Here is a 23,770-nt window from a genome sequence, read left to right as displayed (position 1 = left end):
ATTCATTTTTCAGAATGATTCCCAGTGTAGGTCTTTTCAACAAATGCGTGTTCAGTAGCTCATCATTGTGGTTTCAGTTTGGAGAATATTTCTTGGATCTATGGCAGTTGTTCCAGCCGAAGCTGTCCGAGCCCCAGATCTCAATGCATCACAACAAACAGGTACCACTGTTGATACATCTCATTATCTTGTGTGGATGTGTGTTGACTCTCATCCAAGGGCACTGGTTGTTTCGTGCAGTTATGATCTTCAGTTTACTCTACCCTTATGTCATTGTGTTAAGTTGACAAACATTCACTTTTGAAGCTAGTAGTTTCACTAACTGAAGAACCTGTGTTTGAAAAGGGTAGGTTTCCAGATGCCCTCCTTCTTGTGTTCTCAAGTGGTGTGGGGGAACGGGTGGCCCAGTCATCTAAGGCGCTGCGATTCGCTGTTGCGTCCCTTGGGCACGCCAGAAACCTATGATTGCGGGTTCGAATCCCGGTTCGCCCCGATTATGTTTCTAGGTTTGTCAGCACTATACCAGTGCTCGTGGGTTTCACCTAAGTGGTAAACATCTGAGACCTGCATCACTTCGGGCTTTCCTCCCACATTAAGCTGACACCCGTGATATAACTGGATTACTGTTAAAAGCGGCGTTAAAAACCCAACTCACTCACTCATTCACTCATTCACTCACTCACTCACAAGTGGTAGACTTGCCGCCTAGTTCTGTATAGAGAGACAGTGTAATTTAAGTGTCCATGTTGTTTCAGACGTTGCTGCTGTTCTGGCACCAAGTGTGCGTGGACTGCCCAGAGAATGTCAAGCAGATTGTCTCCAACCAACATGTCTGCAAGAACATTGCCTTCAGCTACATACTGTAAGTAGTCTGGCTGTGTGCTGTACAGCGTCTTTGTTAGTTACTCACTGGGCAGAATATGGTGCCCTGTACCCCAATGATTGAAACATGTCTGGTGGGCGGGTGTGCTGAGATTGGTCTCAGGATTGTATAATATTTTGCCACCCTCCATTTAATGTAAACAAATTCTCTTCTCTCCCCTCTCCCAACATTTATTCATTCCTCTTCTCCCCCCCCCCCCCCCCCCCCCTCTTATGAAAAACAAAGAGTAATTTTTTTTCATGGCCCCTCCCTTATAGTTGTGATACATTTTGGTGACGACACCAACACCACCAACACCACACCACCCACCCTTTTTTTGTCTGTGTCAGGGGATCTAGGCAAATGCTCTATCTAGTAGAGCCTAGAGGCGGCTTTCCCCAATGACTTTGCAAATCATATTGCTAAAATATTGTTCAAAGCGGTGTAAACTGACTCACTAGCTTGAAACTTGTGACTGGTAAGGGGGATCAAGTTTGAGGTGTGACCACATAGGAAGGCCAACTCTCATCCATATCTGGACTGATGGTAGCTTTATGGTCGGACATGCTCCTTATGCTGGATGCTACATACAACCTCCTCGTTCCTTCAGTTGTCAAGAATTTCCAGAAACACCAATTTTGTTGAGTTGGTTTCCATAGTAACTATTACATGCACTGGTTTGGTTTGTAGATATTCTTTCAAGTTATGTATTGTTGGTGCAACTGCTATATGGCAAAACATAAGGGAACTTCAACCTTGACCTTGCAGGGCTGATCATGATGACCAGGATGTTGTGATGTTCAACCGCGTGATGCTACCGGCGTACTACGGGCTGTTGCGGATGTGTTGTCAGCAGTCACGGCAGTTCACACGGCAGCTGGCGCAGCACCAGAACATAGCATGGGCCTTCAAGAACATCACGCTCTACCCTACACAGTACACCCTGGTTTGTAGTCAAACACAACAATGTCTTGGGTTTTTTTGTGCAAGGAAAGTGACTGTTATGAGCCTAAGGGAGGTAACTCTCATTTATCTTTAATTCTTACCCGGTGTGTGGTTTCCATTTTCTGTTTCATCCCCTAAATGTTATGCTGTAAATGATGAATGTATATGGTATACTATGAATATGTTGTTGGATTGAGGGCCTGCTAGATAAGAAAGGCGTATTTGTTGTGATAATGTTATTGATTTTCGAAGTGACCACAGTTGAAGAAGATCGAAGGTGCTGGTTAAATGGGGTTTAACGTTGTGTTCTAGATTACTGCACTTATATAGCAACGTGTTTGTGTGTATGCTTGTGCACTAGTCCATGCTACTCTGCAGTAAGGCTGGTTTCATGGTGCTAGTCGACTTAGATACCATGCCACAGTTTAACATGGCTATCCCACTCAGACACAGTATACTGACTCCGAGGTGACCGGTCCTTATTTATCCTTTTATCACCATAATGCTGAGCGCCAGGCAGGGTAGCAACAAGTACCATTTTTTAATCTCTTTTGGTGTGATGCGGCCAGACATCGAACCACCGACCTTCCACTCTCCAGATGGATGCTCTATCCATGAGACGGGGTGGTCGGGTAGCTTAGTGGTTAAAACGTACGCTTGTCATGCCAAAGACTCCGGTTCGATTCCAGACATGGGTGCAATGTGTGAAGCCTATTACTGGTGCCCCCTGCCATGACATTGCTGGAATAGTGCTAAAAGTGGCGTAAAACTATACCCACTCACTCATTATCCATTTGACCGTGGAGGAAGTCTCTCGAGAAGATAGGACTTGGTTATTTCTGAAGTTAATTATTTGAGTTGAAATCCATTCTTACTCACAATTAAATTGTCTATTAGAAGGAGGAGTTCAATGAATGTTGATGTCCGAGAATTCAGTGGTTGTTGTATGTGTTGTTGCAGGCTGTGGAGGAGCTGTTCAAGATGATGAAGCTGATGGTGATGAGGTACCCAGACAGCTCGGAGGATGAGCTGAAGGCCATCGCGTCATTCAAACGTGCAAACATACTCATGTACCTACAAGCATTAGATGCCAGATCCATGTGGCAGACTCTTATCAGGTAGGGCTTTCTACTTAAGTCATAATGATTGGAAAAAAATATAATTTGTTTCTCCAATCTACCCAACAAAAGTAATGCCTTGATCCCACTTATCACGCTCTTTTTATTTTGAACTTTTGCAGATTTTGGTAACTAGTGACAAGTAACTAGTAACTACCAACAAATTGTCTGACTCTTCAGTGTTTTTCATTAGTTGTAGGGTCAGTGGGGTAACCTTTGTCGTGACGAAGTCCTGGGTTCAATACCCGACATTGGTACAATGTGTGAAGCCTATTTCTTGTGTCCCCCTGTGATATTGCTGAAATATTGCTAAAAGCGGCCAAAAAACACACTCACTCACTCATTAATTGTATTATTGATCCCTATCATTGATCGATACCCAGTATATTAACTATCAGTATAGAATCAACTGTTAAAAAACTGAAATTGCCTGGTTCTCGTTAATTATGGATTTAGTTCATCTCCACAGGTTGTGTGTTGGAAGTAGTTGAAGACAGACTTATTGTAGCATTAAAAATCTTCATCAGAGAATGAACAGATATGTTGTGTTGTTGTGAAACAATTCTTGACAGGAAAATGTAGCATGTGAAACTTATTTGGTGTTAAGTCTATGTATAATAGTCTACCATTAAAGTTGGGACAATAATTGGGACGTAATTGGGGACTGAAGACTGAAGCTATGGAGTAGTTATTGACTGAGTGATGTGTCTTTCAGTGCATTCAAAATCCTGGTGGAGAGTCGTGAGGAGAGGATGCTTCTCATCTACCACCAGGGGCTGCAGATGATCACAGAGGTAAGGGGAGATAACTGGAGGGGAGCACCAGTAATGGCACACCAAGATTATTGTTTTAGTCTGTTTTCAGTCGTACAATTGGGTATCTCATACCTCTAGTCGCACGTTAAAAGGAAGCCAGAAGCTGGAATGTAAACAATAAACTTGTTTCCGTCCGGTTGCGCACGCACCTCCCGATGACATGCCACAAATCTCTCAGCGCGCCTCTGAGCTGGTCGCTCGAGAAGGACTTTCGTGATAGACTGCTAGTTTGTATTCTACTAGTAATTATCGTGTGTCTACAGTTGTTGTTCTAATACAGTAATAATACTATGTCTTACCTGTAGACTCCTGGAATGTAATCATTGGTAATCCATTGTTTGGGTTCAACACGTGTTTCACTTGATTATACACGTGGCAACATGTCGGGCATTTGTGCCTCGTGTTAAGGACAACTGTCTAAAGTAGATCCTCACAAGTATTGTCCTTCCTGCATAAATAAGGACGGGTTTTCAACGTGTTCGTGGAATAAACGTTGTTAAGAATGTGAGCATTTGTCTTCTATCAACTTTAACTTGTATCCTCGTGCATTTGCGAAGCGGGCTACTGACGAGCGCTACAGGCAGAGGAGGTCATCTGGTGGATCCTTGGACTCTGCATCCCCTACATCTGGCCCTGGGGGTGGCGCGTCGGCCACACCCAAGAAATCAGTTGAAAAAGACCCGCCTCAGTCAACTTATGTTTTTGACAAGACACGGGACCGTTCGCCTGCTGATGATACTACCCGCACGACTGATCTTCGTCAATCGGTTGATCGAGAGCGTCACTCAGCCACCCCCGTTACGACGGGACCGGGTGGTGACGAGGACCACGAGGGGACTACGGTCCCCAGTCGGTCCGTCTCTTGTCCTACCAACGACGATAGGAACGTCGTGCGGGTCGACAGTGAACACAGATCCCTCTCTAGAAGTCGTTCCCGTTCACGGGACGACAGGTCGAGGGCCTCGTCGAGTGACAGTAAACGACACGAGGACGTACGTCGCCTTCGAGGTCGTCGGGAGTTCGATTCTGACGATAACTACGATGGGGATCGTAGTACTTCTACAGTTAGAGATCGTAGCCCTCGTCCCCACGGGGACGTGCGACGCCTTCGAAGGGAGTTTTTGGGAGATCAGCGTCGTAGAGATAATGATCGATCGTGACCCTCGTCTCACTTTCATATCGACCCGGCTTTGATAGGCCAGATGACGGCGGCAGTACTCGCCTTGACGGCGTCGACCGAGAAGGGTTCGTCTACGTCGGAGGTCCATGGACCATCGTCCTGTACACCGGTTCCTTCATCTAAGCCTACACAATCGACGTCGACGATGGACTGTGACGACAGCGTCGTAGAGATAATGATCGATCGTGACCCTCGTCTCACTTTCATATCGACCCGGCTTTGATAGGCCAGATGACGGCGGCGGTACTCGCCTTGACGGCGTCGACCGAGAAGGGTTCGTCTACGTCGGAGGTCCATGGACCATCGTCCTGTACACCGGTTCCTTCATCTACGCCTACACAATCGATGTCGACGATGGATTGTGACGACAGCGTCGTAGAGATAATGACCGATCGACACCCTCGTCTCACTTTCATATCGCCCCAGCTTTGATAGCCCAGATCACGACGGCGGTACTCACCGCCAGGGCGTCGACCAAGAAGGATTCGACTACGTCAGAGGTCCATGGACCATCGACCAATACACCAGTACCTTCATCTACATCTACACAATCGACGTCGACGATGGATTGTGACGACAGCCTGGCTATGGCTTGGCTATCTCACTTTTCTGCCTGAGTTATCATGACGATGACAAACCGACGTGTGCTGGCTTAAAGGTTGGAGATACGCCGCAGTCTCTTCAGTCTCCCCTCCCAATGTCTTCAGAGCCATGGTTCACGATATGGACCAGAACTTGCCTCTGCTCTGCCGGGGCAGAGTTTCAGCAAACCACCTGTTCGATCGCGTTACCCGATCTATGGCATGCCGTTTTCGTCACCCATGAGTAGGGACTTGGATTGGGGGCTACTCTTCAAGAAACCAGCGCCCTCCAAGATTCTTGTAGTAGACAGGCATTGGGGATCCATGGACACTGCTGTTCGTCTCCAGCTACAACCGCTTGCTATGCTGTCGACAGCGAGCCGGCGGGGGAGGTAGTGAGGTCCCTTTTCCCCGCCGTCACCGTCGTCGGAGCCTACTACCTTTAGACGAGCTACCGGTAGGGGGAAGACTTCATCACACGGATCATGAAGACGGTCGTAGAATGGCTCCGTCGGCAGGCGATCAGGGTCGCCTTCTACCTAGACGAGCCGTCTCCTACGCGCGACAGGCTCACTAAAATACCGGAATTGGAGAAAATTCTACGTGCCTTCATGGTTGAAGATGAGTCACATTAATTCCGCCTGCCGGCCTGGGACCTCGATATCGTTCTGCGCTACCTGTCTAGTTAGACTTACGAGCCTCTCGATCAGGTCGCCTTCGACATTGCATCCGACTAGAAGTACTGCTCGTATTTTTTAGTTACCTTGTATACTGCGAGTTGCTCTGTAACTAAATTCTGCGCCGACCACTCTTCGATCGCAATTCATCTGACGTGTGCAGTTGTCATGTCGCATCGATAATTTGTTGTGTGTCGAAGAGCATTAACCATGCTATTTTTCGTTACCTTGGATACGACGAGTCGTTCTGAACCACTTTATATACCGTCCACACTTCGATCGCAATTCAACTGTCGTGTGCAGTTGTCCTGTCGCTTCGATAGTTACTTGTGGGTCGAAGAGCATTAAACATGCTGTTTTAGTTACCTTGTATACTGCGAGTTGCTCTGTAACTAAACTATACGTCGACCGCTTCGATCGCAGTTCAACTGACGCGTGCAGTTGTCCTGTCGCATCGATAATTAGTAGTGTGTCGAAGAGCATTAAACATGCTGTTTTAGTTACCTTGCCTACGACGAGTCGTTCTGTAACTACATTATAAGCCGACCACGTTTCGATCGCACCTCAACTGACGTGTGCAGTTGTCCTGTCGCATCGATACTTACTTGTGGGTCGAAGAGCATTAAACATGCAGTTTTAGTTACCTTGGATACGACGAGTCGTTCTGAAACTAAATTATATGCCGTCCACACTTCGATTGCAATTCAACTGTCGTGTGCAGTTGCCTTGTCGCATCGATACTTACTTGTGGGTCGAAGAGCATTAAAGATGCTGTTTAGTTACCTTGTATACTGCGAGTTGCTCTGTAACTAAACTATACGTCGACCACTTCGATCGCCGTTCAACTGACGCGTGCAGTTGTCCTGTCGCATCGATAATTAGTTGTGTGTCGATGAGAATTAACCATGCTGTGCCTTCGTAATAAACAATTTGTCTCGTCCGTGCATCTGGTCGAATGTTCTATTGTCACTACAGGGGTGAGGAACTTGGTACATTCGACGTGCAAGAGGTCACTTCCGGATTACTTTCCAGACCCTCCTTCCAGTGTTCCGTCGAATTCTACCCAATTGCACGACTGAAAACAGACTAAAACATGGGTTTTTCAGATTAAAAACGATGTTTTATTGGTCTGTTTTCAGTCGTACGTTCCCACCCAGCCATCCCCACTGGGAAGTAATCCAGTCCAGTCCTGCTTGATGGCTTATTCTTCGAGATTTGTGGCATGTCATCGGGAGGTGCGTGCGCAACCGGACGGAAACAAGTTTATTGTTTACATTCCAGCTTCTGGCTTCCTTTTAACGTGCGACTAGAGGTATGAGATACCCAATTGTACGACTGAAAACAGACCAATAAAACATCGTTTTTAATCTGAAAAACCCATATTTGTTGTTTTTTGTTGTTGTGATTTATGTTATATGTTGTTTTCCATATATTTAGTACTTACTGTACTAGTTGATCGTTACTTATGCAATCAATAACTGTTTTGAATGTTGAGATAGGAAAGAAACGTACTCTTGCAGTATGTGGTGATGGACTAGTTGTTTTAAAAATAGGTTCTGTTGTGTCTCTCGCATCACTTACATACGATCTGTGAAGATCCGGGTTAGAATAGGTCTTCAGCAACCCATGCTTGTTGTAAGAGGCGACTATGCTTGTTGTAAGAGGTTACAACAGGATTTGGTGGTCAGGCTCGCTGACTTGGTTGATGCATGTCATCGTATCCCATTTGCGTGGATCGATGCTCATGATGTCTATCACTGGATTGTCTGGTCCAGACTCAATTATTTACAGACCGCCGTCATATAGCTGGAATAATGCTGAGTGTGGCGTTAAACAACAAACTAATAAACAAAATCACTTACGTACACAAATATGACTCTTGCTCTGGGACTGCAGGGATAACAACAAAAAGCAATCATCAGCCATTAGAACTCACATTTCGGTCAGTTCTCTGTGTTTAAAAGTTTCTAGCCGTTGAAGTAAGTTTGTGTATTTCATAATTTATAGGCATTCTTCACACTCCACGCAATGTACCATGAGGCGACGGCATGTCATGTGACTGGTGATATCGTGGACCTCTTGACGATCCTGCTTCATGTGCTAGAGTGTGGCAAGGAATGCCATGAGAAGAAAGGTACCAACGTATACTGATTATCCTCTCGTCTCCGTACATGAGAGAGATTTATGTTTTGTGAATGAAACTTATTGAATGGAGTAGTGGATTAGTCTTGTCACACCCAACACCCAAATTCACTTTCCAACAGACCCTTGAAGATGAGGGTTAGAATAGGTCTTAGGCAACCCATGATTGCCATAAAAGGTGACTATGGTTGTTGTAAGAGACTACTAACAGGATTGGGTGGTCAGCGTCACTGACTTTGTTGATGCATGCCATTGTATCCCAGTTGATGGATCGATGCTCATGATGTCAATCACTGGATTGTCTTGTCAAGACTTGACTATTTACTGACCGCCGTCATATAGCTGCAATATTGCTGAGAGTAGCGTTAAACAACAAACAAAACTTCCCAACATGGGAAACAGAATGTAATGTGTGAGGCTAACCTCCGTCAGTATTGCTGCAATGCTGCTGAAAGAGATGTAAATGCACATTCACTCACTCTTTCACTCAGTTTCTTTTGAAAGTTACATCATTTATAGCCCACTGATACCAGCATATATTTTTTTCTTTCCTCGCAGGGAGCCAGTTGGCTGATGCAAAAGCATACTTGTTGAACTGGGAGGAGAGAAACGAACTGCCGAAGAAACTACTGACATTGCTCAATTCCTACACCCCACCGGAAGTCCGCTCTATTAGTATAGGTGAGTCTCACAATAGTGTATGTTTGCATGAAGTGCTCCCACTAGAGTTGTGGGCAGCCAGGTTTAGGCCGAGATAAGTTAACAATCTCTTGCTTAATGATCTACCACCAAACTTTGACATTTTAAACAGGAGAGCGAAGCAGATTGTCACGATGGCAGCTGAGTACCGTATATCGCTGTGTATAAGGCGAGTTTTTCGTACCTAAAATGAGGGGGTTAAGAAGGGGGGTCGTCTTATACACGGAGTCGAAGATCTCACATTTTTTCCCACTGGTGATGTCAACCGGCGTCCGATAGCCAGCCCAGCATTTGACAATAAAACTTTGCATTTCGTCCTAAATAACTGTTCCAATAACTATTTCCATACATAAACATGATTTGTATCTCTTTTCCTTGAATAAAGTTTAATAATTTCTGCAAATAAAGTTGAAATGACCCTCGCCTCGATGCAGATTGTCAAACCAGCTGACACGGTAAAACAATCAACATCCGTGAGTAGAGAGCCGGAAGTACTGGTAAGCATTTGCATATTGCACATGTGACCTAACATGTGATAACCGGTGAAGCTGAAATCAATTCCCGCTGTTTTTACAGTTGTATCAACAACTGTTGGAGACAGTGTGAATAAGTGATTGTGGAATAAACACGCTGAATGTGAAGCAAATATAAGCCTAGTTAACATAGTTAATTGGCGATTAATATTACTCACTGTTGTCTCTAATATGTTATTACTTCATAAATGCATTTTATTTTACGGGCACCAATTTGGTGTCGTACCGTGTAAACACAAAATGGCAACATGTGCTGGAGTTACACACGCGACCAATCATCGTAGAAAAAACAATGCAAGATAAACATATTTTTATTGCATATATAAGGTTTCTGTGCGCACTTGTGATGTGCTTCATTCCAGGTCGCCTTATACACGGAGTATAGGATTTTGGGTTGATTTTGAAGGCGTGTACAGGGGGGTCGTCTTATACGTGGGGTCGCCTTATACACAGCGATATACAGTACTACAAATTAAGCTTGCAATTGTACTCTTCCATACCAAAGTGGTCTTCATTACATGGCTGACATGGTGTTAATATGATGTACAATTGTACTTGCCCATATCCAGCTGGTTTGGTTGATGATCAAACCACCAGCCCTTTGTTTTGTTGCCCAAGGTCAGGTCATACCCCTGTGGGGACTTGAGAATGAGTCTGCAGTACCCCATCAGGGGTAGATTTAACGACAAATTTGTATATAGCCAGCAGGGCATGCTCCTTTACCTGGCCGTGAAGTTGCCAGAACCTGAGGTCACATAGCAACTGAGTTACCAGGGGAACTACGAAACTTTTAGTACCCCACACCTTTAAGATGGCTTTTCCTGCACCCTGAGATTAAATCTTGGCTTCCATTTGCCTCATTTTGTGGTGATTTATGAGCAAATAAAGATGTTGTTGTACAGAACATTACAGAATGGCCGTCGGTTGTGTCATTCTACAGAGATGATCGGGATATATATCTTTGAGTTACCCATTCACACGACCTCATTCCTTCTATATATTTTCTCATTACATGATTCACAAGCAGTGTCCAGTTGAAAATAAAAGTAAACATGCACAGAGAAGGGGTAAAATTCTGACTAGCCAGATACGACATCTACTTTTCATTTCAGCATGCCTTTTCGAATTTTATCAGGCCATTGGCCAACGGGTCAGCAGTTAAATCAACCCACGCCCATGCTTGTCAAGAGTGGTTACGATCTGGTTTAACAAAAGAGTGAATCAATTACCTTTATTTTTCAGATGTATTAAAACAGATGATATTAACATTCCAAGGCGAATGTATAGCCTGCATTGTGCCGATATTAGTCCAAGCTCACGGAGCCTTCCAGGACCAGAATATGCCAGGTAAATACTTCTGGGACAAAACAAGCATAGGAGTAGATTACTATTTCTACTCATCAAGAGATCAAATTCCCATTTGGATTCCAGGATAGAACCAGTCCCAAGTAACTTTGCTTATCGTAGGGGGGCCTAAAATGGATCGGAGTGTCTGACTCAGGTTGATGACATGGGGTATTGCTCATTATGTATCCCCTGGATTTTTAAAATACTGAAGAGATTTATTTTTTTCTTCACTGAACTGAAGGTACCTAGGGCAATGTACCAAAAGTGGGTTATAAGTAACCAAACTCCATTTCTTATCTGCGCCCGACCAGGGGGATACGTCGTCTCCTGATGACTCTTGTTTTCAGGCTGCCATGATATGGCTGGAATATTACAGTTTGTGTTTCTACTAAGAGGAGTGCATATTTTTTGGGATTTGTAATAAGCAATCTTCATATACCTAAAATAAACAAATGAATAAAAGCAGAGAGGGTTCATTCCTGTTTTTGTATTTGGGTGCAATATTTAACTGGAGGTAGCTTACATGTATCAATAGTATCTCTAATCGTGCTCATTGTCAATTAACTGCTGATTGATTATTGAGAGTTAGAAGAAATAACAAAACTGAAATCTATATTTTTGGATGACTTTTTATGGATTTGCAATTTTGATAAAGGTTTCTTCCTTAAAATGTGCTAAAATTATGCCCGTGCAGTTGTGTGTGACCTTGAGTGCGGATGTTACTGTACTCTGTGACATTCTTTCAGTGACAACTGGTCCCTACTTTCCGCGGAAAGGCCAGAAACCCATCGGGTCCAAATCAAACATCCGTCCACCTAGACCCCAGTTCCAAATGTTCCTTCATTCTAGTCAAGTTGAAGTCCCGAAGGTGAGTCTCGTGCTGTTGAGACTTAATCATGCTGTGTTGAAATAACCAGTATTTGTTAAACTTGTAAAGTAATATTCATGTACACTGTCACTGTTTCCATCCTGTCTGATGGTTTTGGTGAAATTGAAAACTTTGCAAAGTCAGTTGTCCCCTTTGTACCTAATTTCTTCCTGTGGGACTTCTGGGTTAGAGTAGGTCCCCAGCAATCTATGCTGGTCATAGACGTGCCAAGTGGTCAGGCTCTTCAAGTTTGTGTATCATTGTGTCCAAAAGGTGTGGATCATTGCTCACAATATTGATCACTGTATTGTCTAATCCAGACCCAATTATATACAGACAACAAACTGACCAATATATCTAAATCCTGATCTGTTACCTTTGAGTTAGAACCTGATTGCAATCATGCACTTGTTATTATCAACTAACTGAATAGTCATCGACAAGTGTCAGTTTATCTTCTGGATAGCGTCATGCCAAAACATGAGCTTTCCATTCTCTAGATGGGTACAATATTGGAAGGGTTGATGGGATAGCCTAGAAGTTATAGCGTTCACTTGTCACGTCGAAGTCCTGGGTTCAATTCCCCACATGGGTACGATGTGTGAAGCCCTTTTCTGGTGTCCCCCGCCATGATATTGCTGGAATATTGCTAAAAGTGACGTAAAGCCATACTCACTCACTCACTACAATATTTGAAGGCCATTCTTGGCATCTCTAGTCATGATAAACTGACTAGGTGATTTTGTAAAGATGGAATATGTCCATATTAATGGTGACTGAATTTTTATTTGTTGATGATTTAGTGAGATGCTGTTTCACACAGATTGGATTGTGCCTGAACTTCCTCCATTATGTTTCAGGGAGTAGATGAGGTGTACGACCAGGCATTAAATGATTTCATCATCCCATATCATCAGCTTGTTGACGTCATGTGCCGGGTCGCTGTCAACATGCAGAATCTTAGTGAATCTCTCATCAGTCTTAGTAAGTCGGTTTTTGTACAGATCCACGTCCCTGTGGGGACCTGGGGTAGAATGTGTCCCAACACACCCCTTACTTGTCGTAAGAGGTGACCGAATTGGGCTAACCGTAAAGATCCGGTTTGAAATGGATCTTTAGGAACCCATGCTTGTTGTAAGAAGGCGACTAATGGGATCAGGTGGTCAGGCTTGCTGACTTGGTTGATGCATGTCATCCTATCCCAATTGTGTAGGTTGATGCTGATGGTGTCAATCATTGGATTGTCTGGTCCAGACTTGTTAATATACCATGATATACAGGCACATGACTGGAATATTGCAGAGTGTTGTGTTAACAGATCCACAGTGACACACATGCCTTTATATTCTGTGTAATAGGGTATATGGTAGTAGTTGTTAACATCAAAATCCAACGGAATAGTAAATGAGGTCAGCCATTATCTAAAATAAAGTTTTTTGTATGTATTTGCAGGTACAACAGTCTCTCTTAGGCAAAAGTAAAAGTGAACATATTAATGTATTAGGAAATGAAATAGAATATTAATTATGTCACAAAGCATAACATTAGAAGCACAGCAATGCATTGCCTTGTATTGATTTGACATATTTCCTGTGTGTCTTTGTCTCAACACTGCTTGTTGTTTCAGGTGCAATGTTAGCCTTCGAGGCAGTTCCTCTCCATTCTCCGTACTTTGCCAAATTGTGGGTGGAAATATACCACTCAGAGGTAGGAGAAATATTCAGCCATTACCCTCCACTATTTTTACCTTACCATGCGGGCGGTCGGGTAGCCTAGTGGTTAAAGCGTTAGCTCGTCTCGCCTAAGACCCAGGTTCGATTCCCGACATGGGTACAATGTGTGAAGCCCATTTCCGGTGTCCCCCGCCGTGATATTGCTAAAAGCGGCGTAAAACCATACTCACTCACTCACTCTACCTTACCATGCAGTTGGGTCAGCATATACAGTATATACAATGTTTTGTTCAATTTCAAAAAGAAAGCCATCAAGAATGTAATGTTTGGCTGCCTGTGAGTAATGAATGACCTGCTGTGCACCTTGTGTGGTGGGGAAGCGTGGTGGTTGGAGCATGTGCTGGACACACTAATTCGGGGGGACACGGGTGGCCATGATTTGCTATGCAGAGTTTTGTCCCTTGGGCACGCCAGTAACCTATGATTGTGGGTTCGAATCCCGGTTCGCCCCGATTTTGTTTCTAGATTTGTCAGCACCATACCTGTGCTCTCGGGTTTCACCGAAGTGATAAACGTCTGAGACCTGCATCACTTAGGGCTTAGCTCCAACATTAAGTTGACACCCGTGATATAACTGGAATACTGTTAAAAACGGCGTCAAAACCAACTCACTCACTCACTCACTCACTCACAATGATTCATTTTCTCTCATTTATATACATGGAGCCTCTCACTCAGGATGCACCTTGTAGAGGTGATCGGTACCACAGTCTTATTAAAATCAGATCTTAGTTCTGGCTACTGCTAAACAAAGATCTGAGGACATCCCATTACTGGTTACATCAAAACGACCTTTCATTCACCCAATCAGAGCGTCGCTTACCAGATCAAGAAAGTGACAGTCTGAATGTGTTTTCATCCAACCTCGAAAAGGTTAATACAGGGTACTCTGAATGGAAGTTACAGGCTGTACGACAAATTCCGTCAAAATCATCGTCTAAGTTTCATTTTAGTGGGATAAACATTTGAGTGGAAGAGACTTTGCATAGCCTGTTGGAAGTACTGCCATACAATCTCGGCCATCTATTAGACATTCCAGAATGTTCTTTTGTTCAGTTTTCAAGTTTTAAATTGAGAACTTTGTTAAACAAATTTCAAAGTGTACTCTGGAATGGAAGTAGCCAGTTTGAAACTGTTTCTGATTGGCTAATGTCTTTGTTTTGTGAGTCATTTCATTGGTTGGTCAAAGTCTCGTGAAAGTTCATTCTGCCATGACCTGTAATGTGATGTCCTCAGATCTGTACACCTTGTGGAGGTAGTGGGGTGTCCATGTGGTTCAAGACTCACTCACTCTCCCTCTACACCTTGTGTCCCTGCAACAAGCTAATGATGCTCTCTTGGTTCTGTGTGACAGCAGGTTGATCGTAACTACATCAAGATCTTGTGCAACACCAGTTCTTTCATCGACTACGTGGATGCAGTGCTGCTGGACGAGCGTCTTTCCCTCAACAACCACATCATCTACCAGTTCTTCTGCAGCTTCTTCCCCAAGGTCCATCAGCAGGTGCTCAACGACCAGGGCCGCTCTCTGCTGGACAGCCTGGTCGCCTCCATCACGGCCGAGAAGGCAGCGCTGGAGAACATGAAGTCCGAGAAGGAACTCCTGACCATCTGTGAGAGAGTCAGTGGGGTGAGTTGCAGCTCTTTTGGAGACAAGTTTTTAACTGAGTGCCAAGCATGTTCGAGTCTACTAGCAAGAACTTGTTATTTGGCACCATGTTCAGTTGAACCCGTGAAGATTCCAGGGTAGAATAGGTCTTCAGCAACCCATGCTTGCTGTAAAAGGTGACTATGCTTGTCGTAAAAGGCGACTCACGGGATCGGGTGGTCAGGCTCGCTGACTTGGTTGATGCATGTCATCGATCCCAATTGCGTGGATCGATGCTCATGACATTAATCACTGGATTGTCTGGTCCAGACTCGATTATTTACAGACCGCCGTCATATAGCTGGAATATTGCTGAGTGCGGTGTTAAACAACAAACCAACCAACCAACCATGTTCAGTTGATGATGAAAGGCAACTATGCTTGTTTGTCGTAAGAGGTGACTAACGGGGCTTGCTGACCTGGTTGATACATGCCATTGTATCACTGGATTTTCTGGTCCAGACTCGATTATTTTTCATAACGCCAACATATAGCTGGAATATTGCTGAGTGCGACGTTAAACAAACAATCTTACCGCCATCAATGGATCAGTGTGCAGTCCCATTTTGATTCTCATCTCCCTGGGGAGTATACATCCCAAGCTGCCTGTGAGGTGGTAGAAGGTTAACAGTCACATTACCATCTCATCCTTAGTACGACTAGACAGAATGATTTCAGGCTTCAAACTAGTGGCTGAAGTCGCAGGCTGAACCAGGAATATTGGTCATGGGCATGGTCCTGTTGTCCAAAGTGGTCTTAGTGCTATGACAGTCATAACTCCCATACCTTTTCATACATCTTACTACAGTTGTTCTACTAAGATCACTTCATGGATTGGGGCTCCGGTTTGTAATCTGATTTCCAAAGCGAGGATGTTTTAATAAAACAAACCTATTTCAGGACCTACGCGCTATGCTGCTGATCTTCACGGTGCAGATGCCGAAGACGACAAGTCCCATCCTGCTGGAAAGCCTGCACTACATCCTACGAGTCTGCCGGGAACACCAGCAGCAGCGTGCCGAGATGGAGGCCACCGCCGCTGCAGAGGCCCGCCGGCAACAGGAGGCTCTGGAACAGGAGGCCGTGGAGAGCGATGCTGGTGATGAGGAGGAAGATGTCAAGCCTAATGAGGATGATGAAGACTCAGGTTAGTCATTGGTCAACACTTTGTATCTCACGTGTGGTGTTACGTGTGTGTGGTTGCTACGAATCAGTTGAAAGTGTGATTGCAGTATGTGAATACCACATGAACACTCAGGATAACGATTAGAGAAATTTATAGGTTATAAAATATAGGTTTGATCATGGTTGCTAGAAGTGCTGTAATAAACTATGAAGATAGCTCATCCTTTTGAGGGTTTGTACAGTATTGGCTGGTAAATATTGACTTGTACAGTATTGGCTACCCTTGAAGATCCAGGGTAGAATAGATCTTCAGCAACCCATGCTTTCCATATAAGCGCCTATGGTAGTCGTAAGAGGAGACTTATGGGATTAGTGGTCAGGCGCGCTGACTTGGTTGATGCATGTCATTGTATCCCAATTGCGTGGATTGATGCTCATGATGTCACTCGATTGTCTGGTCCTGACTCGATTATTTACAGACTGCTGTCATATAGCTTGAATATTGCGGAGTGCAGCGTTAATCAACAAAACAACCAATTGTACAGTATTGGCTGGTAAATATTGACATGTACAGTTTTAGTTAGTTAATAATTCTATTGCCACATGTTAACATCAGATCTGTCACGATAATATTTTCAGGTGAAACTCCATCCAAACGGAGGAGAGTGAGCAACGAGGGTGATGTGAATGTTGAAGAAAAGAAGAAGAACGAAGACACTGCTAATAAACCGGAAGAAAAAGACGCTGATAAAAGCGATTCTAAAGCAGACATATCTGATGCCAAAGACCAAACTAAAGAAGATACAGAAGACAAAGCTGAAACCACTGAAGCTGCATCTCCAAAGAAGACCCCACAAAAGAGTGAGCCTACTCCATCCACGAGCCACGACTCACCTCAATCTGGTCCCCATCCCGGCACCAGCACTGGCGGTGCCACCACATCCAGAACAACACCGGGGACAAGCTCAGGGGGCAACGTCACCTTACAGTCAGCCCGCCCCGGGGGATCAGCGGCATCTCAGTCTAGTCTCTCTGGGGCCACCTCGACCTCGGCCTCCCAACAAACAGGGTCACGGACTGGCGGAGCTACGTCCGCTACTCCGCGGGAGAAGCCCAACAGGGTGGATATGGTGGCCAAACATATCGAAACACTCTTGGCTCTTATTGATAAGAAATAAAGGATTATTAGGAAAGGTGTTAACCCCTATCAAATGACATGACAGACTGATTTGTACCGGTTGTTGAATATCGTCAAATGTCTTCAATACATTGTCGAAGTGGGGCAGAGAGATGCTTGTGGCTGAATCATGGGTAAAGTGAAGACTGATCATGAAAACACTTATGTAGGCTTGATTGTTCAAAGGTTATTCCATGAATGACCAATTCATGATGATTGTACCGCTTAATCCATTTAACTTAAGCAGTCGAATCAGGTACGACTTGTTCCAGTCTTGTGAAACTACCATCCTGGTCTTTTAGACAGCACACTGCAGCAATGTTCTGTTGAGACGTTGCATCTCGCTGAGTGAGAAAGGGAACAGTACATGTCAATTCAGATATTTGGGACACTGAGTTAACTGTTACAAGTCAAATGAGTTCATAGTAAAATCACCAACACAGATTCAGTTAAGAGTAAGCTATGTTATTATATCTACGGCTTTTGGGCTACAGGCAGTTTCAGCTGATAGGACTTACAATGCTGCAGATTGTACTGTAAGCTTCATGGCTGATTGACTTGATGGTGTGATTATCAGCCCATGGAATATTCAGTTAAACATTTCAGCTGATTTTAGAGTTAGTATGAAGATTCAGGTGAGGATTCAACTGAAATATGATTCAACTCATGAACGATTCCACTCATGAATAATGTGGTGATGATTCTACTAATGTAAGATTCAATGATGATTCTACTGATGTAAGATTCAGTGATGATTCAACTCATGTAAGATTCAGTGATTATTCTACTCACGTAAGATTCAGTAATTATTCTACTCATGTAAGATTAGTGATGATTCAACCCATGATTCAGAAATTTCAATGATGATTCTAATGATGCAAGATTCAGTTATGATTCTAATGATGTAAGATTTAGTGATGATTCTACTGATGTAAGATACAGTGATGATTCAACCCATGATTCAGTGATGATAATACCTAGTGAGGCTTGATAAGATTTACCTGAAAGTACGTAAAGCATCAATATTATTCTGACAGTTGTTTGCTGTTGAACTAGTAAACCACAAAAAATTTGTAGGGATGCATAGCAAACTTTCGTTATTAAGGTAAAATGTAATGAATTTTGCGACGGACTGTAACATAAGCTGATTCAGCTGCTATAGTTTGCTGCTGCTGCTGCTGCAAGATGTGATTTACAGGACAGTATCAGTGGTGTGATGAACACTCCATGTTGGCTGCACAAGGCAGCGAGACTGTGATCCGTGTGAGAGATGCAGGCTGAAGTCACTCTAGGGTGAATGAATCAAAAGAGAAAATGAGATTGTGTGCAACTGTCGAAGTTTGAATGGTGCTAGGAGAGCGATATATAAATGGTATGAAGGAGTTTCCCTTTTCGAGACAAAGTTGTACTAGCTTCGAGTAGTCTGAATGGAAGGAGGTTCAATGTACAGATTCTTATGACCTGTGAATGAAAAAAGCTCATTGTATAGTTTCTGTTGACAGTTTTAATTTATTTCATCTTTTCAACACAGCAAGCATTTGATGAATCTATTACCATTGCCAAGTTCAGTGTTAACTGTGCCTGATGTGATGCAGTGTTTGTAGCGTGTGTTGGGGAGACTGCTTTGTGATCACAACCATTTTGCTTGAATCAAGCAGCCCACAGTTGGAGGTTGTTGTCATGGTAGTGATACATCTCAGGGATGCTGTATTTGATGTACTACCCATAATGCCCTGGGACCACATGTAACAGGCATAAAGGTCTTGTAGTTCTACTTTCCGCTTACTTTCCTCAAAGACAAATGCTAGGTAGTGTGTATTTAACTGGAATTACCTGGACAAACAAAGATGAGAAAATGTAGGCCAGGGCATTCAGTATGTTTTAAATAAACATGACTTGATAAATGTTACTCAGTTCGCTCCTTGGTAATTAGTCACTTCATGACAGACGAGTATAAACACAATAGTGTCATGTTAACCCGATTGTGACTGGGCAACCTTGTACTCTAAGGAGCTGCAAAATTGCTGTGCAGAGTTGCATCCCTTAGCACTACCAGGATCTGCAGGTTGGCTTTCCTAGCACCATACCTTGCTCATGTGTTTCACCAAAGTGTTAACATTAACCTGCATCACTTTGGGCTTTACTCTCACATTAACCTGAAACATTCGTGATGTAACTGGAATACTGTTAAGCTGTGTTAAACCCAACTTGTGAACCTAATCAAGAAATGCAGGTCATTGTGACCTTCAGATTCAAACTAGTTTGCTCCTCCAGTTAATACCCATCAATTGATATGTCCAATGTCTTCTGAATTTGTTTCACTCCTCTTGTTTTGTATTCAGTACCAGCTTCATCTCCAGTGTGTTGAAACATTGAAACTTCCAAGTGTACTGTGTGAAATAGGATTAAGCTTAGGAAATATGAGAACAGAGTTTTGCAAACATATATACAGATGAAAATGTATATAATCTAGGGAAAAGGTTTTCTCTCATCTCATTACTTATCTGTTTTATCGTTGATGGCTATTTTCTAATACAATTGGCATTTTGTTAAATATTTACAGATCTAATCCATTTCAGGAGTATGCCAATTGCATTGACTCCAATATTTCACATCAAATGTTGAAGTCAGATTTGTTAGTTGTGAGAACATGGATGAGAAGATATGTCATGTGGGATAGGATCATTTAGCCACAACACAAACTGCCTTTCATCTTGTTTGTGATCCACTCTTTATCATGTATACAGAGACTAAACTTTGTGCACCACTACCAGACACTGATAATGCTGTTTGTGTTCTGGCTGATTTTTGTGATTCTGGCTGTCAGATTCATGATGTAAGGCTGCACAATGAATTGTTTTGCTGGGCCACACAGATAATTGGGGACATTTCATTACGTCCTCATAATTTATTTTCTTGATGTTATCAGTTCTAAAAACACAATTTGAGGGTGCCAAATTCCAATCAAACACTTCATGTTCAGAATGCAATGTGAAATATGAATACTCTGTTGTTGTTTGGATAAGAGGTCGTCTATGCAAGGATGAAAAAGATCCATCTTCCCAAGGCAAGGGCGTTAACTGACTATAAAAGTCCAGTTTCCACCCTTGCCGAAACTAGGCTGTAATTTCTTTGCTCGACCGTAGCGCTACAAGTGACTATTATGAGTTATGTTCCTTCTATTAACCTATTGATCACTTGCATTTGCTTCAAACAAAATGGCGGCGCCCAGTCAAGACGATCTGATCGATAGTCAAGACCTCTTTTGTAATTGAATGGGTCTTACCCCGCAAAGTGCATCAAATCACTTGAGCACCTTAGTTAAAAACATGAAAAGACAAAATATCTGTCAACTCCTAGTTAGTGGTACAAATGCTTTGCACGTTAAAATCCATGTTGTTGTTTAAGAACTGGATGTCTAGTTTGATTGGACTATGCATAGACTCTTTAGTCCAGCCAAAATGTAAACTCTGGAATTCCAGCCTAGTTCGGCAAGGGTTGAAACTGGACTTCTAAAGTCAGTTACCATCCTTGCCTCGGGGAGATGAACAAGATGATAAAAGGACTAACTTTGACTCTGAAGTTACATATTGTAACCTATGGGAAAGAAGCTAAACCTTTGACCAAGCTCATCACTCCTATCCAATACCTTTCTTTATGCAGAGAGGTATTGTAATGGGGGTAAAAGATCTGATTTTAATAACATTGAACCTTCAACATAGGGCACTGATACCAACCGACTACAACATATTACTAAATGACCACACATTTTCTGCATACTTCAACATATGATGTGATTTCCTTCTAGCATTTCAGGAGCTTATGTCGGTGTCTACTTGGTTTTATCTGTACTTGCCATCATGCCTCTAATGTGTACATTAAACTGCTATCCTGCCTTTGTGCTGTTTACCCAAGTGGAAATTTCAATCATAATATGCATATAAGACTCATCCCCACTGCCAGCTAATGTTTCTGTGTAAGTCTCATGACTCGAGAATTTCTTGAAAATGAATGTAGCTGTCGTGTTGACCCTTCTGATGTGCCAAGACTCTCAAGTGTATGATTGCAAGTCATTAGCCATAATACAGCCTGGAATCCAGTGGCGTGTATTCTGACTTCATCTGTATATAGTTGTCATGTTGCATTGTAATTTATGGGCAGACTGCTGAATGTGATGAGAGCGTGTGATGTTCGGTCAATGTGATACATGGATGTACGTTCTCAAAGCTTGCCATTGTCGCTGCAGTCTATATTTTGTATTGTACATCTGGAATATAATAAAACAAACGTATTCCAGTGTTACAGTGTCTTTGTCTTTGTCTTTTGTCTACACCAGTAGTGTTGAATGTGTGGACACAATACATGCCATGAGGTGCCACATTATGTCTATTTGAATCATTAAACTAACTCAGTTGTTGCATGCACAGGCATTTCTATGGTCAGACTGTCTATTTCTGTATTTCTATCAAACAAGGATGTATTTTTTTTTAAATTGCCCAGGGCTTCAGAGTGAGCATGGTTTTACGTCACTCTTAGCATTATTCCAGCAATATCACGACAGAGGGACACTAGAAATGGGCATCACACATTGTTCCCATGTCAGGAATCAAACCAGGGTCTTCGGCGTGATGAGTGAACGCCTAACCACGAGGCTACCCCACCGCTCCTGAGAATACACTATATTGCCAGCCAGATGTCAGCCTGTTACCCTTTTATTATCCCCCCGGCATATGATGCGGGGGGATATAGCGATCAGCCAGTCTGTCTGTCTGTCTGTCCATCCGTTCGTAATCCGGGGCAGAATTCCAAAACCATTCATGGTATTTGATCGAAACTTGGCAAAGCTATCAGTCACATACTGAAGTGGTACCTTTTGATATTTTGGGATTTTCTAAAAAAAATTTTTAAAAATTTTTATGGAATGAAGTTGGACATAAACTCAATTGGGGATTGGGTTCGTTTCCGAGGCAGAATTCGAAAAACCATTCAGTGTATTTGATCGAAACTTGGCAAATCTATCAGTCTCATACTGAAGTTGTGCCGTTTGCTATTTAGGAATTTTATACATTTTTATTTTTTACGTTTCCATGGCAACAAGTTGGACTTAGGTTCTATAGGATAGAGTTCGTTTACGGAGCATAACTCAAAACCTATTCAAAACTTTCTTACATAACTTTGCATGTCTATCAGACTTGCTGAACTGGTGCCTTTTGCTATTTAGGAATTTTATGAATTTTTATTTTTTACGTTCCCATGGCAACAAAATGGAATTAAGTTTTAATATAGGGTGGGTTCACTTATGGAGTAATACAAATAAACTGTTAAATATTTCCTTGCCAACATTGCATGTCTATATCTATACTGAACTGGTGCCATTTGATATTAAGGAAGTTCATAAGTTTTAGAAATGTTTATTTTAGTGAATGAGTAAGTATGGTTTTACGCCGCTTTTAGCAATAGTCCAGCAATATCACGGCGGGGGACACCAGAAATGGGCTTGACACATGTACCCATGTCGGGAATCGAACCCAGGTCTTGGGCGTGACGAGCGAACGCTTTAACCACTAGGCTACCCGACCAACCCTGTTTATTTTAGAATTTCCATTGCAGCTATTTTGAAATGGGCTAAAAGAAATGTTGGGTCACTTACCTGGTTTGGGACCATAACGTGTTAAAATGGGCGGGGGATATAGATGACTTCGTGACTGTACGCTTGTTTAGTCATTGTTTCTTGTAATTTGTCATTTGTTTGCATAAAAAAAAATACAGAATAGCACATTTACTTGTGGTTGCTTTACAGACAGCTGCCAGGGGGATATGTCATCTTTCTGATGACTCTTGTTCTAATATTCTTTTATCATTAATGACTAAGAATTGGTATTTACTTGTCTCAAACATCAACAAAAGATAAATGCGCCAGCATAACAACACTGGATCTTCATGGTACCAATTATCAACCAAATCAGCATCTCTTAGGCATGCCAGAATTTTTATCATGGTTTCAAATCTCAGATTAAGTCATTAACCCAGCTTAAATTTTTTTGTTTGTCAGCACCATCTCAATCAGTGTCTGAAATAACTGTCTGCCTGCTCACCTGCCTATGGCTGGAAACTTATCTGTTGGGCTACAGGAAATTTTCCTCTACCTGCCCGACTCATAGATTTTCTGGCAATTGTTTGCAATATTTCAACTGAATCATGATGTAATTTGTCTCTTATTTTAACAATTTTGTCTGAATGCGGGCAGGTAACTTAGAAGATGAGCAGGCAACACTTATGGGTCACCTGCCCGTCTGTCTTGTTGGGTGTTATAATTATTT

At 42.9% G+C, this 23,770-nt stretch overlaps 1 protein-coding gene across 10 annotated transcripts in view; it reads left to right on the top strand.

Moving 5' to 3' along the window:
- The window catches only part of LOC124118980 (ubiquitin carboxyl-terminal hydrolase 34-like), a 99,157-nt gene extending 77,405 nt beyond the window's left edge, over positions 1-21,752 (top strand). For 7 of the 10 annotated variants that reach the window (XM_048402911.1, XM_048402916.1, XM_048402910.1 and 4 more), the window contains 14 exons: positions 78-161; positions 756-862; positions 1,631-1,808; positions 2,768-2,925; positions 3,641-3,719; positions 8,186-8,312; positions 8,879-9,001; positions 10,795-10,899; positions 11,646-11,767; positions 12,628-12,751; positions 13,395-13,474; positions 14,855-15,130; positions 16,049-16,295; positions 16,913-21,752. In XM_048402911.1, the coding sequence (XP_048258868.1) occupies positions 78-161; positions 756-862; positions 1,631-1,808; positions 2,768-2,925; positions 3,641-3,719; positions 8,186-8,312; positions 8,879-9,001; positions 10,795-10,899; positions 11,646-11,767; positions 12,628-12,751; positions 13,395-13,474; positions 14,855-15,130; positions 16,049-16,295; positions 16,913-17,451 (2,349 nt within the window). In that variant the 3' untranslated portion in view covers positions 17,452-21,752. The remainder of the gene's footprint in view (positions 1-77; positions 162-755; positions 863-1,630; positions 1,809-2,767; positions 2,926-3,640; positions 3,720-8,185; positions 8,313-8,878; positions 9,002-10,794; positions 10,900-11,645; positions 11,768-12,627; positions 12,752-13,394; positions 13,475-14,854; positions 15,131-16,048; positions 16,296-16,912) is intronic. The other 3 variants (XM_048402915.1, XM_048402909.1, XM_048402907.1) reach the window with 1 other exon arrangement.
- The last annotated feature ends 2,018 nt before the right edge of the window (positions 21,753-23,770 follow it).

This window comes from Haliotis rufescens, unplaced genomic scaffold (assembly GCF_023055435.1).
Source record: "Haliotis rufescens isolate VD_foot unplaced genomic scaffold, xgHalRufe1.0.p SCAF_3, whole genome shotgun sequence".
In the NCBI taxonomy this organism is placed as follows: Eukaryota; Metazoa; Mollusca; class Gastropoda; order Lepetellida; family Haliotidae; genus Haliotis; species Haliotis rufescens.
The sequence above is the reverse complement of the archived record's forward strand: the minus strand, read 5'-3'. Positions and strand labels throughout refer to the sequence as shown.